The sequence below is a fragment of the Notolepis coatsorum genome, assembly GCF_963971535.1.
Source record: "Notolepis coatsorum genome assembly, chromosome: 3".
Lineage (NCBI taxonomy): Eukaryota > Metazoa > Chordata > Actinopteri > Aulopiformes > Paralepididae > Notolepis > Notolepis coatsorum.
Window position 1 is genome coordinate 130,828,524 of NC_140167.1, and position 15,608 is coordinate 130,844,131.

The 15,608-nt window shown below is 45.8% G+C and overlaps 1 protein-coding gene across 1 annotated transcript in view; it reads right to left on the reverse strand.

Annotated features, from left to right (window-relative positions):
- The window catches only part of LOC311226001 (obscurin-like protein 1), a gene marked incomplete at its 5' end in the record, with an annotated part of 184,166 nt that extends 168,759 nt beyond the window's left edge, over positions 1–15,407 (reverse strand). The window contains one exon of the mRNA XM_084311383.1: positions 14,393–15,407. Coding sequence (XP_084167509.1) covers positions 14,393–15,407 — 1,015 coding nt within the window. The remainder of the gene's footprint in view (positions 1–14,392) is intronic.
- Positions 15,408–15,608: the final 201 nt, after the last annotated feature.

A 15,608-nucleotide genomic window follows, 5' to 3' on the forward strand; every position in this document is an offset into this window, starting at 1 on the left:
TAGCACAGCATGGGCTGCATGTGGTTCCGAAAGGGAGGACTTCCCATTGATAGATGGCTGGTTGCTCATCCCCGATCCTCTCTCTCCATAGGAACCGCAGCAGGGGCTTGTCCTCCTCCACTAGTCTCACCTGCAGGAACATCCCTTTGATGTCGCCGCTGATGGCCACCTTGTCTTGGCGGAAACGTAGTAACACGCCTAGTAGAGAGGGGCCGAGTGTTGGGCCGGGCAAGAGCTCTTTATTCAGATTTTGTGATCCGATCTGGTAGCTGCAGTTGAACACAATACGATCCTTGCCGTTGTGGTGGACTTTGTGGTGCGGCACGTACCATGATTCGGTCGTCTGATCGGCCTCTTTAATGTCAATTTTCTTTATGTGTCCCGCTGTGATTAGCTTGTTAATCTCAGCGCGGTACACAGTCTCTTGAGCGGGGTCTCTGGCTAGGCGCCGCTCTGTGTTCAATAGATACCGCTCCGTCGCTTCTTTTGGGGCGTGGAAGGTAGGCATACCCTCTCGCCTCAGGAGTGGAGTTGCGTATCTCATCACTCCGTTGACTTTGACTCTCTTTGTCCCCTGCTCGAGGAGGGCTATAGCATAAATGTCTTCCTTGGAACGAATGTCTTTCTTTTTGTTCTTAAAGGGCATTGTCTCTAGTGTCCATAGCTTCTCGACATGCTGTAGGAGGGTGGTGTCTTCTTCTGTCACTCTGGAGTGGAGGCAGTTAGTGGCTGCTGTTCGGTTAAGAGACTTAGCGAGGGGGCCTTGTAATGTCCATCCTAGGCGGGTCTCGACTGCTGCAGGACAGCCTCTGGGCCCTGTGTGGACCCGGTCTATCGGGACGATGAGGTCTGCATGGTCGGAGCCTATCAGCAGGGTCGGGGTGGCACTGTCTATGAGCGGTATAGGTAGTTGACGCAGGTGCACATATTTATCCATCAGCTTGGCGATGGGGTAGGTGTACTGCGACAGGCCTATTTCTTGGCTGGTGAAAGCGTTAGTAATCCTATACCGTCTCTCTGGCTGCCCGCTTGCTGCGATAGTGAAGGAGACATTCTCGCCCTTTATCGTCTTTAGATCTCTTCTTATTGTCCGAATCGTCATCTGGTTTTCGCTCCCCCGCAGCCCCAGCTGGGCCGCAGCGGACGCGAGGAGGAGGGTCTTCTCTGACCCGTCGTCAAGGACGGCGTAAGTGTCCATGACCTTATCTTGGTAACTCAGTGTTACGCGGACCACCTTTAAGAGCACCCGGGCGCCCCCGCTGCTGGCGGGGTCAATGTACATAACACTTGCCTTTGTGCTGCTTGAGGGTGCAGGCTTTCTTCTGTTACTGTCGTGTAGGACATCTAGGTGGGCTCCGTCACACCGACTACACCTCTTCTTTAAGCGGCAATCGGCTGCCATGTGACTGCGCGCACATCGGTAACAGCGTCGGTTGGACTTTATCCATTGACTCACCTCGTCGGCGGTCATCTTCTTGAACGTGTCACATTGTGACAACCAGTGTTCCTTTTCGCAGTACGGGCACACCATCTTCCACTTCTCTTTCATCGAGGGGGTACTGTGGTTCTTGCTGCTCGGTACTGATTTTGATTGGTGCATGACGGTCACCAATCTGCGGCCATCGTTTGCTCTCCTAGGTCCCTCTCTGGAGCTTGGTGTGCTCCGCATGAACGTATCCAACCGTAGGCTGTTGACTTCTCTCGCCAGGAAGTCGGCTAGGTCTAGGAGGGATGGCTCGGGACCGTTAGGATCACGGTGGTCTCTTTGCCGCCTGAAGCGCTCTTGTCGGGCGGGCGGAAGCTTATCTAAAATCCTCTCGACATTAGAGTTCGCGTACAGTTCGTGCATACCCTTTTCTCTTTGCGCCCCCAGCATCCCTACCAGGGATTGTACCTTGATAGACAGGTCATCTAGTGAGCGATTGTCTGTGGCTGGGGGTAGGCGGTCAATATGCCTTATCTCTTGTATTACGTAGTCCCATATGCGTCCATATCTTTGGTCGAGTGCTGCTAGAGCCGCTGTGTATGGGGTGGCATAGGCCAGCGCTATATTGTGCGCTCGGGGCACCTTGAGGTGCTTCAGTAGGATAGCATACTTGTACGGTTCATCAGCTACATCGGACATCATTGTCTCTAAGCACATTCGTAGCTCCGTGTACTGTGCTCTGTTCTCGTGGGTGAAGTCCGGAAACGTCGGTGTGCCAATGTATGATGCCATGGATGGCTGGCACATCGGTGAGCGTTGGAGGAGAGGCCTCCTAGGCGAGTCTCCTCTTACGCCTCTTGGTGGGCTGGTACCTGCTGGGTACCATGGCCCGCGTATCCAGGTGCTGTTCCTCGGGGCTGGTCGTGCGTCAAGCTCACCCGTGAATTGAGTCGGGGGTCTGTAGCGCAGAGCCGCGGGGGTAGAGCCTGGGCTGTACTGGACCTCCTGGTCCTGTGGAGTACTGTGCTGCTGTCGGGCTTGACTCTCCTCCTCTCCCTCTTCTTCTTCCTCTGGCAGGTCCTCTAGATCCTGTAGTCGTCTATTTAGCCTCTCCGCGGTGTAGACCGTTTCTTCCTTGTAGCTGGGTCTCACTTGGACCGGTCGGGGAAGGGGTTCGGAGGGGGGTATAGGCTCTCTGGTCGGGCTCAGGGTCGCTTGATCGGGTAGGGGAGGGTGCCCTTGACCCTTGTCTTGACGAGGCCCTGGAACCCCGTGCGGAGGGAGGGGGTGTTGCCCTGGTGATCAGCTGCTCCATTATCTGCGCTTGTAATCGGTCGCGCTCGGCTTCGCGCTTGATGAGAGCGAGGTCGCGCTCTGCTTCTCTTTGGGCACCGGCAGCGGCGCGCTGGGCTTCGGCGGCGGCGCGCTGGGCTTCGGCGGCGGCGCGCTGGGCTTCGGCCCGGTCCCTTACCATATTCTCTTCCGTCTGAAGGCGTCTAATCTCTAGACGTATACGATCTTCGTCGCTCCGTTGCTGCGCCTGGAGGCGTTCTCTTTCCATGGAAGAATGTTCGCGCTCACTAAGCGTCTGTGCTTGGAGTCGATCGCGCTCTGTTGAGGCTGCTAGGCTGGCGAGGAATGCCTGTGCCAGCATCTTGTCCGCCTCGCTGGGGGAAGACGCTGGTTGAGGTGATCCGCTCCTGGCAGTACTCGTTGGAGATCTGTTCTCCTGTGGCGAGTCCTGGAGATCCATCTCCGGGGTGCTCTCCTCTTCTTGTAGCGGGTAGAGTTCCATCCCTGGAGGGCTGTCTTTATCCTGGAGCTCTCCGGGGACTACTTCTTCGGTCTTGGCGGGGGGTAAAGTCATGTCGGGTCCCTCCTGGTCCCTACCGTGAGCTTGGTCAATTACGTTAGAACCCACTAGGGCCTCTATTGGCGGGGTAGCCTGGTCGATAGGGTCGGACATAATTTTACTATCTACTTTTTCCGCGTTTACCGTCTGTAGAAAGCTAGGTAGTATATTGGCAACGTAATCCTCTAAGTACTGAGGTGTCTGCCGTCTACGCTGCGGGCGATCTACTTTAGGAGAACCGTTTTGTGGAGTGTTCATCATAGGCCATGTCAATATTAATACCACTATATTAATATTACACTAGTTACCCTCCGGCTCGAAGGACCAATTGTAACTGAGGGGTACAATTCCCTGACTGTATTGATAAGTGTTACAAAGGATCAGATTAAACCGAATATATATATTTATTGATTGATATATATTGCATAGTATTTGTATATCGTTTGATATCCCTTGTATATTCCTTGTACATATACACGGAATGTCCCTTTAGCCTAGTACAGACCATAATATTTCATTCTCCTATTGGACAGCGGTCCACAGGCGCCAGGGTCTTACCCCCAGAGTCGAGTTCAAAGCTACCGTCAAGGCTTGTCTCAACATGCCCGGTTCTGCCCAGGACTACGAGACAGAAATGAGGCTGGCACTAGATTATTCCCCGTACATATAAATATGGCGCAGGTGAATACAGAAGTAGTTCAGTTCGAGTTACCCAATAAGTTGAAGCCTCACCCACGATACTCCGTGCGGTGAAGTATGGCCTGTTTGGCCCCAAATAGAGCATTGAGACCGCGTGCGAATTAATAACTGAATTGTCAGAGTTTGGCGCTATACCGTCGAGTGCGACATATTTCTATTAAGTCAGTAATAGTCTATTTGTGTATAGTGTATCGTGCGGCTAAAGTTCTACAGTGACAGCATCACCAACGCTTCCTCGTATCAGCTAGAGTGCTTATCCAGGCTGGGCTGCTTTCATGGCGCTTTCACCCGAGGAGACCTAGACGAGAACCGTGTGGACATGTACACTGGATTAATCTACCCGACGACTACATAGCCCTTTGCGGCTGGATTATATTTGTTTTGGTCCTGTGATTTATGGAGCGGAGAATCGCCGACGCCTACACGTGTGGGATTTACCCTGTGATGAGCCAGGTCGAGTCGGCGCCTCAGAGAGCTTGAGGCCGGCTAGCTTTCTTCACTGTGGAGCTACAGTCTACGGAGAACAGCTGTATTCGTCTGTGGATCAAGAGACTATTGCACCGTCTCCTGTACTTGGAGTCTCCTTAGTCATCGTTGACCAGACTCTCTACTACCGACAGATCCTCTACCCCTGCTGGCTTACAACCGGGGGGACCCTTCCAGTATCTCCCGCTATATATTACTAGTGTACCATAGATATAATTCCCTAAGATTCAGGTTGTATAATTACCTCCTGCGTAACCAGAGAATGGACATTCATTATTGATTTGCCTACGCATATTCCTTTGCCTTATAAGCGCATCCAAAGTATAATAGAGAAGTATATTATGTACCTTTTGCTGCAATAAATACTTGATTATACCTTTGTGTGCAACCGATTCAATGTGGGAAGTGTTCATCATATTTATATATCATGTACTGTATGGCCAGTAATTAAAGTACATAAAGCGGTAGTGGTTTAATGATACCATACTTATCAATACAGTCAGGGAATTGTACCCCTCAGTTACAATAAGTATGGTATCATTAAACCACTACCGCTTTATGTACTTTAATTACTGGCCATACAGTACATGATATATAAATATGATGAACACTTCCCACATTGAATCGGTTCCACACAAAGGTATAATCAAGTATTTATTGCAGCAAAAGGTACATAATATACTTCTCTATTATACTTTGGATGCGCTTATAAGGCAAAGGAATATGCGTAGGCAAATCAATAATGAATGTCCATTCTCTGGTTACGCAGGAGGTAATTATACAACCTGAATCTTAGGGAATTATATCTATGGTACACTAGTAATATATAGCGGGAGATACTGGAAGGGTCCCCCCGGTTGTAAGCCAGCAGGGGTAGAGGATCTGTCGGTAGTAGAGAGTCTGGTCAACGATGACTAAGGAGACTCCAAGTACAGGAGACGGTGCAATAGTCTCTTGATCCACAGACGAATACAGCTGTTCTCCGTAGACTGTAGCTCCACAGTGAAGAAAGCTAGCCGGCCTCAGGCTCTCTGAGGCGCCGACTCGACCTGGCTCCTCACAGGGTAAATCCCACACGTGTAGGCGTCGGCGATTCTCCGCTCCATAAATCACAGGACCAAAGCAAATATAATCCAGCCGCAAAGGGCTATGCAGTCGTCGGGTAGATTAATCCAGTGTACATGTCCACACGGTTCTCGTCTAGGTCTCCTCGGGTGAAAGCGCCATGAAAGCAGCCCAGCCTGGATAAGCACTCTAGCTGATACGAGGAAGCGTTGGTGATGCTGGTCACTGTAGAACTTTAGCCGCACGATACACTATACACAAATAGACTATTACTGACTTAATAGAAATATGTCGCACTCGACGGTATAGCGCCAAACTCTGACAATTCAGTTATTAATTCGCACGCGGTCTCAATGCTCTATCTGGGGCCAAACAGGCCATACTTCACCGCACGTTGTATCGTGGGTGAGGCTTCAACTTATTGGGTAACTCTGACTTCTGACTAAGTGCTTCTGTATTCACCTGCGCCATATTTATATGCACAGCGAACAATCTAGTGCCAGCCTCATTTCTGTCTAGTAGTCCTGGGCAAGGCCGGGCATGTTAAGACAAGCCTTGACGGTGACTTTGAACCTGACTCCGGAGGCGCGGCTCTGGCGCCTGTGGACCGCTGTCCAATAGGAGAATGAAATATTATGGTCTGCACTAGGCTAAAGGGACATTCCGTGTATATGTACAAGGAATATACAAGGGATATCAAACGATATACAAATACTATGCAATATATATCAATCAATAAATATATATATTCGGTTTAATCTGATCCTTTGTAACAGTACTAGTAGCTAACGGTGTGTGGCCTGGTGTCAGCACCTGTATTGCTTTTCTCATGTTGCACAGTTTTTCAGTGGTAGCCGCATAGCTTGCTTCTGCGTTAGCTAATGGTTAGCGATAGCCGGGTTGAGCTAACTGTTAGCCAGTTAGCTGTTTAGCTACGACCTTAGCTGCCGGCTGCACTCGGCTGGGAACGTTAGTTTGATGCTATCAGTTAGCCTAGAGTTAGCTGTTAGCTTGTGCTACGACCATTGACATTAGCCGTGAGAATAGCAGGGGGTTCTGGCACTCTGACTACGACATCATCTTTGACAGAAGATGTAGTCGGGCCTGCACTATGACAAGGCTCCGGCCATAGCTTCTTTTTGTCCTGCCAGCGAGAGGCCTTTCGTCAACGTGGAGACCTGTGTTGCGGCCTTTCGCCCTGCGTTCCTCGTGCAGGTAAGATGTCATGACATTACCCCACTCTTCCTTCCTTCCCCTCCCGAATGTTTTGTTAATAACGATGTTTTTTTCCAGGCAAAACATATGTTACTTCACAATATTTGGAGATACGACATGTGCTGTGTGTGAATTGTCTTGGTCGTTTGTGTAGCTTGGGTAGCGTTGGGCCGTTGGCCAAAGCTGTGTGTGGCCTGGTGTCAGTACCTGGCTAGCCTATTTAGCTGAATGCTGTTTAGCTGTTTTCTCTGGTATAGACCCTCTTCTCTTTGGATTTAAGTGTTGATCTTTGTCCTTTTGGATCTATGCATATTCATGTTGCCTTTGTGAAGTTATCTTTTCCTTCTGTTTTGTTCTTCCATTAAAAGTTGAATATCCTTTTAGGGGCTCATCTTTGCTTATCTCTCTCATACATGCTCTCTCTCTAACACACACACACGACAAACACACATGCTCTCTCTCTCTCTTTCTAACACACACAGTCTGCCTATGGCGGCCTTTCTCGATGGCTAGGCTGTGCTCGCTGAGTCTGTACCTAGTCAAGGATCTTCAGTCACAGTGCTCAGGTATTCTGCCACTGTGTACTCTCTGTTTAGGGCCAAATAGCATTTCAATTTCTTTCCAATGTGTGTGTCTCTCTCTCTCTCTCTCTCTCTCTCTCTCTCTCTCTGTACACTGTATATTGACTGTAGAACGGGAGCTCTCTCTCGCTCTCTCTCTTGCTATATGTTGACTGTATCATGCCCAGCCTCGGGCAGCGCTATTATTTAGGAATATGTTGACTGTATGAAAAAAAAGAAATTATATATATATATGCCCTGCCTATGTATATAAGAAAACTGTTGTTTATGAAGACAACCAGGGAACCATTGCACTCGCTAGAAACCCTGTGTGCCGACAGAGGTGTAAACATGTGGATATAAATATCACTTCATTAGATCTGTCATCAGAGAAGAAAGGATGACACTTTTTACTGTCCTACAGACAACATGGTTGCAGACGCTATGACCAAGCCTGTCTCCAAACTGAAATTGAGAAGATTTGCAGAGGTCATGTTTGGTGTGTAAAATATTGCCTGTTATGTAATATTGACTGCCATATTCTTTTGATGTTTTGAACTGTATTTTTTCTTGAAAAGGTTGTTTTTGGAAAAGTTGTACAGTATACACGTCATTCATAAGTGGGAGTGTTAAGTGTAATGTGTTAATATGACTGTATGTAACTGCACTTTACTGTTCCACAAGAGGGCGCTATAGGCGTAAGGAGACGCAGATATTGTGGCTGACGTCAGGTAGAAGGTCTAAAAGGGAATGTTCCCTCCCCCTCTATCTTTTTCACTCTACCTCTCAAGGAGAGGAGGTCTCGTGGTACACATGTGCATAAGAATAAACCATGCCGGTTAAGGCTAAAGAAGGACCTTGTCGTCATGACCAAGTTATTGTTGCTCCCCAGGTGACTCTGTCAACACTCTCCCTCAAAACAATAACGAAAGACACCATTTGATGACATCAAGAGGAAGCGTGGGATCATGAATGTTGTTGTATTCCTTGTTAAAATGCACTGCACTTTTCTTTGCTTTTAGCTAGATTGAGAATTCAAATGAGCCTGACACTGTTTAAAAGCTACTGGCAGACTGGGGTGCATCACCCATATCTTTATATTATTCACAGAGTTGATAAGTAGCTCAAAAGTGTTAGCACAGCACAAAAAAAAGCTACTTCAGATCAAATGGAGCTGTCAATCAAGTGTGAGTCACTGCAGTCTGTCAGGTTCCGGGGGGGGGGGGGGGGGGGGTTATGAAGGGGGTAGAGGGGATATGACACCATTGAGAGGCGACCCCATGATATGGTGTCCAGTCTGCCAGAACATAAAAGCTGTGCTCTTGATTGAACTCACAGATTTCTCAGGGTTTGAATATTGTTGGAAACATTTGGGATAGTGTACACAACTCAACAGCATATAGGTTTAGTTGTTCTAAGACAACAACTCCGATTGTTTCCCATGGTTTTCAGAGTATGGCTCACTACGTTCTGTGATTGATTAACATATATGTATTTTTTTCATTTTCATCATTCACTTACAGTAGCTGTAGTTATGACTTCCTGTAATAATATACATCATAATGTTTATGTTTGTACAAGACAGTATTGTTTTGGGATAAGCGTGAGATTATGAGCATCATTTATCAGCTTTATTTTTGACAGACCTGGAGAGCCGGCCTACAATACCGAATGTCCTGACCTGACTGAGCATTGCTGAATCACACATGCGTGAGTGTCATAGCCAACTACTACAGTCAGGTCCTGACTGAATATGGTCGTTAAAGAACCAAGGACGCCTTTCGTAAAAGGGTAGGGGGTTCCCCGACATTCCTGGCCAAATTCCCAATGAGGTCTCTGACATCAAGGCCACCTAATCATCCCTTCCCCTTAAGGCGAGACACTGCAGGTGAATAGGCAAATATACTTTTTTTGTTGATTTTGTTATATTTTGCTTCCTAAACATGTCTTCTATGAAACTAGTGACAATAAAACGTCAATAACACACATTTAGTTGTTTATTTTACTTCATTTTGCCTTATTGCATCCATAAATGTCCACATATTTAATGGGGAAGTGCCTCATTTGCATATATAAACATACATTTCAGAAAACTTGCAATATATTTTTTCTTAGTTTATATGTACATAACAAACTGGGAAAGTTTCATAGTGATATCTATTCAAATATTTGTTGCCTATTAGGGGGTACTACACTGTACTACACTGTTTGTAGCCTGTGTGTAGTTCTGTTCAGTTCAATAACATCATTATTATTATTATTCAGTTATCAGGCATGTGTTTAGGTTGTCTATTACTAATGGTTTGATTAGGTTTTGTGTTTGTAAATATCTGTTTAAAAAAAGTATGGCATTTTACAATACAGAACTTTGAAGGCGTTTTCCGAAAATGAGTTTTAAGAGTTTTTCCTCATACCCTGAGCCAGAAATCTCCACTGCAGTAGCACTCACATACACCAAACATTCCAGTTCTATTCATATCTATGTTCTGAAGGTATTTACAGAAGGGTTTGTTGATATCGCATTCATACCCTGATTTATATCACATTTCATTCCTAAAAACATGGCGAAATATGGAATTTTACCATAAACATTTACTGAATGGAGTATTTTCTGATTTATGGAGTGATAAAAAGAGATATCCAAAATCCCCTCTGTAATAACCTTTGGCTCTAATATGTCAACAAAATGAAACTATAATTTTGAAAATGGCTTTATCCAATGTTCAGATTTCTGTCCTGGAATTATATGCAAATTAGTGCATATTTAGTTTCAAGTTTCAAGTTTCTTTAATAGTTGTCATACAGAAGTACAGAATACTTTTATACAAAATGCTTCTTACTGTTACGCTCCAGAGACTGTGCAAGACAAGATAAGTATGAAATAGAATAACATAGTATAGCATGTAAATTAGAAGTAAAAAAAATTAGGTCACAGTGTTCAGTATAGGCATATGCAGGGGCGTATCTAGACCCAGCACTTCAGTAGGGCACAGAAGGGCACCAAAAACTATGAAGTGTGAGCGCGTAGCGCGACCGCGAGAAAAATTTGGCCGGTTTTGGCCGGTTTGTGGGCGAAAATGGGTGGATTTTGTAACTATTTTTTTTAAACTTTATTTCGGTTTTAGGGTTAGGTTAGGGTTATGTTATTTAATTATTTGGGGGAGCCAGCCCCCCAAACTCCTGAAATGCATAGAAATCTATGAAATAAATAAAACAATCTGACATTTATATTAAAAAGAGCTAGCCCCCCAAACCCCTAAAATACATAGAAATCTATGCATTTTGGAACAGTTACTATATATATAGTCAAGAAAGCATTTAGTCATACTTAAAGTTTAAAGTGCTTTACTTGCATTGAACATTGCATTGAACATTGAACATTGAGGAGACATCATTAGAAAGCATAATGTATGTTTCCATAGTTACGCAGATTACACACAATTGTACATCTCCGCTGAACCAAATTATCACACAGCTATAAACTCCATTTCCGCCTGTCTCTTAGCAATAAACAAATGGATGACGAACAACTTCCTAAAATTAAATGAGGGCAAAACTGAAATCCTACTAGTCGGTCCTATAACAAAAAGAGAATGTTACAGAGCAATATGGGGCAACTTACTCCTTGGATCAAACCCAAAGTTACAAGTAAATAACCTACACTGGCTTCCGGTAACATTTAGAATTGATTTCAAGGTCCTCCTCCTTATATACAAAGTATAAACATTGCGATCATCTACTATTGAAGGTTCCAAGCCACAGTCTAAAGAAAATCGGGGAAGCAGCCTTTGCTAACTATGCACCAAAGTAATGGAACACACTACCTATGGACATTAGGGAAGCTAGATCTCTTAATATTTTCAGAAATAAGCTAAAAACGTACCTCTTCACCATAGCCTTCTAATACACCCCGCTGTTGATTGTACTGTAGCACTATTTTACTCTGGCCATTCTATTGCATAATTTTACTATCTATTCTACTATTCTATTATTGCACTGTATTATTGGTGTGCAAACCAGTCAACTTACAAAAAAGAGCCTGTTGGAGGATTTCAACAAGATAAATGCGACAACATTGCAAAATATTTCACTATAATATTTCAAAGTGAAGTAAAAAATATTATAATAATTATTTGATCATGTTAAATGATCATTTGATCATGTTAAAAAAGGGGAAATAAAAAACATTTGTACATTTTTTATTTTTTATTTTTAATCACTGGGGCACAGATGATCATTTATGTGCCCTACTGATAGTGGTCTAGATACGCCGATGGGCATATGTACAATGTTCGATGCAGAATAGACGTAACTGAGTTACCATAAATATACAATACTATGCGGTGTACTAATATACAATACTATATAGTGCAAGGCAGAAATGGGATGAGGTGCAATTTAGGTACAATTTACAGTAGGTGTACGAGTTGTAGTGCAAATCCTTTATCAATAAATATAAAGTGTGTTTGTGTGATCTGAAGTGTGGAGAGTGGGAGCTGCAGTTGTTGTAAATGTTCTGGAGGGTGGGAAGCCCCCCTCCAATTGTGCGTTCGGCTCAACGTGTCACTCTTTGTAGTCTGCTACGGTCTTGTGCAGTGCTATTCCCAAACCAGGAGGTGATGTTGCCAGTCAGGATGCTCTCTATTGTACATGAGTAGAAGTTCCTAAGGATCTTCTGACTGACTTGGAACTTCCTTAGGCGCCTGAGGAAGTAGAGGCGTTGTCGTGCCTTCTTCACAACACTGTCAATGTGTGTGGTCCATGTCAAATCCTCGGATATGTGGGCTCCGAGGTACTTGAAACTGTTCACTCTCTCAACCGGTGCCCCGTCGATGCTGAGGGGGCTGTAGTCCTTGACCCCCGACCTCCTGAAGTCCACAATCATCTCTTTTGTTTTGCTGACGTTCAGGGAGAGGCAGTTCTCCTGACACCACTGTGACAGATTCTCTACCTCTTCCAGGTAGGCCCTCTCGTCGTTGGCAGAGATCAGGCCCACCACTACTGTGTCATCAGCAAATTTGATGATTGTGTTGTTGTTCCGCTGTGCTACGCAGTCATGTGTGTACAGGGAGTAGAGGAGGGGGCTCAGAACACAGCCCTGGGGGGCCCCTATGTTGAGCGTGATGGATGAGGAGGTGCAGTTGCCTGCTCTTACCACCTGGGGTCTGCCCGTCAGGAAGTCCAAGACCCACTGGCAGAGGTCATAGTTCAAGCCCAGGTCCCTGAGCTTGGCTATGAGTTTGGAGGGGACTATGGTATTGAATGCTGAGCTGTAGTCGATGAACAGCATTCTCACATAGTTCCCCTGCCTCTTGTCCAGGTGTGATGCTGCTGTGTGCAGCACATGGGCTATGGCGTCCTCCGTGGACCTGTTGGGGCGATATGCAAATTGCAGGGGGTCCAGGTTGATGGGGAGGGAGGAACAGATGTAGCCCTTCACTAGCTTCTCAAAGCACTTCATGGCTATGGAGGTGAGGGCTACAGGGCGGTAGTCATTGAGGCAAGCGGGCGTAGATTTTTTGGGTACAGGGATGATGGTGGACTTCTTCAGACAGGTGGGGATGACAGCCTGTTCCAAGGACAGGTTGAAGATGTCAGTGAATACCGGGGCCAGTTGGTCGGCACAGACTTTTAGGACGCGGCCGGGGATGCCGTCCGGTCCTGCTGCCTTCCTGATATTCACTTTTTTAAAGATCCGTCTCACCTCATGCTCTGTTACCCTGAACACTGAGTCTCCATCAGCAGTATTTAAGTAGATAATGCCTAATTTGCATATTTAAACATACAATTTCAGAAAACTTGTAATACAAAACAGTCTTGTCTTAATATAAGTAATCAACTGGGGAAGTTTCATTGTGATATCTATTAGTTAATTATTTTACCCTATTCACCTGTAGTGTCTCCCCTTAATTGGCTGATATCAATCCGTCTCCTGAGCCGTTCAGTCATTGTGTAGTGTGATGTGTGCCAGGTGCCAGTGTATGGCAGCCATTAAGCCTGCATAGGGACCATGACGGAAATAATGGTTTTACTCTTTCTCATGTTATCCTTTGGATCCTTGTTGTGTGTTTTTAATCCATCAATAAAATCAATCAATCAATAGGCCAAGGTTGGGCGCTACCAGTGGTGGTGAAGGAGGCCATTTCCACCCTACATTGTGGGGAGCGCTTTGAGTCTGAGAAAAGCGCTATATAAATGTAATTATTATTATTTAGGCATCAGACCAGACAAAATGTAAATTTTGGTTGAGGCTAAATAAAGTGAGATGCACTTTAACATTTAAAATAATTTTTATAAACGAGTAAAAAAAAATCACTGAGCTAGCCTTGGCTAAAATGGCTGCTTCCACACTTTGACGCAGGAGCGCTGTGGGCGCACCAGGCATGTGACAAAGCAGCCAGCAATCACAGCGCTCCGGCGTCAAAATGCGGAAGCAGCCATTTTAGCCAAGGCTAGCTCAGTGATTGTTTTACTCGTTTATATATTTATTTTAAATGTTTATTAGCAACGCCAAGCTTTCAAACCCCCCCGCTGTTGTGTGTGAAACCCTAATAATGCAACGGTGAGTACCTTTGAAATGTATATCTGATATATTTAGGACCAGTGCTTGATGGTGCACATTAACCTGGCTACTACCGTCGAATCAGTGACTGCATATTCAAGCAAGGCTTGCATCACAGTCACGAAATGGGCTAAAGCACAGTGAAATTCTGTTGTTTACTCACCTCTAGCTTTAGCTTAGCTTAATGTTAGTGGTGCTGAACGCTAGCTGCTAACATAACCACCAGCAGGTCAATCATACGTCACACAAGCACGCACATTCACAAACGTGTATCAATTCATTGTCGACTTTATTTCTTTTCTTTTGCATCTTTACTTCGTCTAGCAGCGAAGCACACAGGGGTTGCTTCAGTGGTTGTTTGGTGCTTGGTGATACCTTAACTGGTATCAGCCCAACTGGTAGCACTAAGCCCCATGCATTATCACAGCAATGCACTAACGAGCATGCATCGTGTAACTAGTAACTAGACTTGTTCAAGTAGTTCCTTTGAAATTCTAGCACCTGAGACATGAGTCATGTTGACTTACCTTTTACAGACAGGTGTACAGCACTGATGGTTTGTCCTGCAGTATTGGATGCAGCACAAACATAAACTCCATTGTCCTTCTGCTTACAGTACAGCACTTTTAGGGTGAAATATCCCTCCCTGTCCTCGTATAACAAATAACGCCTCCCTGATAGTATCAGCCTGCCATCCTTCCTCCAAATGATCTCTGGTTTGGGCTTCCCAGTCACAAAGCAGCGGAATTTGGCATGCTTGCCCTCTGTCACTGCAAACATTTTCACTTTAGTTGAGTTGGTCACAGTGTCATCTCTGAGCCGATTTGACACCTGCCTGCCACTTCTCTGTTTGCTCTGGTGGGCTTTCCAATGGCCATTTGTGTAACCGTTACGATTTCCTTCGTCCTCGTGTCCCGGTCCTGCGTCCACAAGCAACACAGCGCCCGCCAACCCCTCCCCAAACTCGTTTCTGGCTTTGCACGTGTACACGCCACCATCTGGCGCGCGTGTTTTAAAGATCTTGAGTTGGAACCATCCGCCATCCTGGTAGCCCACACTGAAATGTGTACTTTCAAAAATCTCATTGAGCTTCCTACCATCCTTTTCCCAGACAACCTCTGGCCGTGGGTTTCCCCACAGTTTACACGAGAAGACGGCATCATCCCCGCGGCCGACGCGGGTGGAGAGAGGCTTGATTAGGAATCGTGGCTTATTTTCCTCCCGTAGCTCCATCTCCTGTGCCTCACCTTCCACCTTTAATGTGGCAGCTGCGTATGTTTCCCCAATGCTGTTCTTGGCTTTGCATATGTACTGACCACTATCCTCCACAGATACAGACGAAATAATGAGGTTGTAAACATTTCCATCCTCGAAGACTCTATACCGTTCCACTGGATCAATCTTTTCATTGTTTCGCTCCCAGATAACCGCAGGCCTCGGATCTCCACCGATCTGACACTTCAGGACCGCGTCCGTGCCCGTCTGTACCATGACGGGTCGTGGATAGGCCAGGAAACGTGGTGCGCCGCCGAACACATCCATCTCTGCTTCTTTTCCAGCCTCACCTCACCCTAGGCAGGCCAGGAGAGTGGAGTCAGTCACTCTCAAACACTGGGGCAAGGATGTCCAACTGATGCACTTTGTAAGGTTCTAAACAAACAAAAGAAAAGAGAAATGTCACTACTACCAAGCACCTTATTTATTGGACATAATTGTTATTAATAAGGTAAAATATTTAAGACG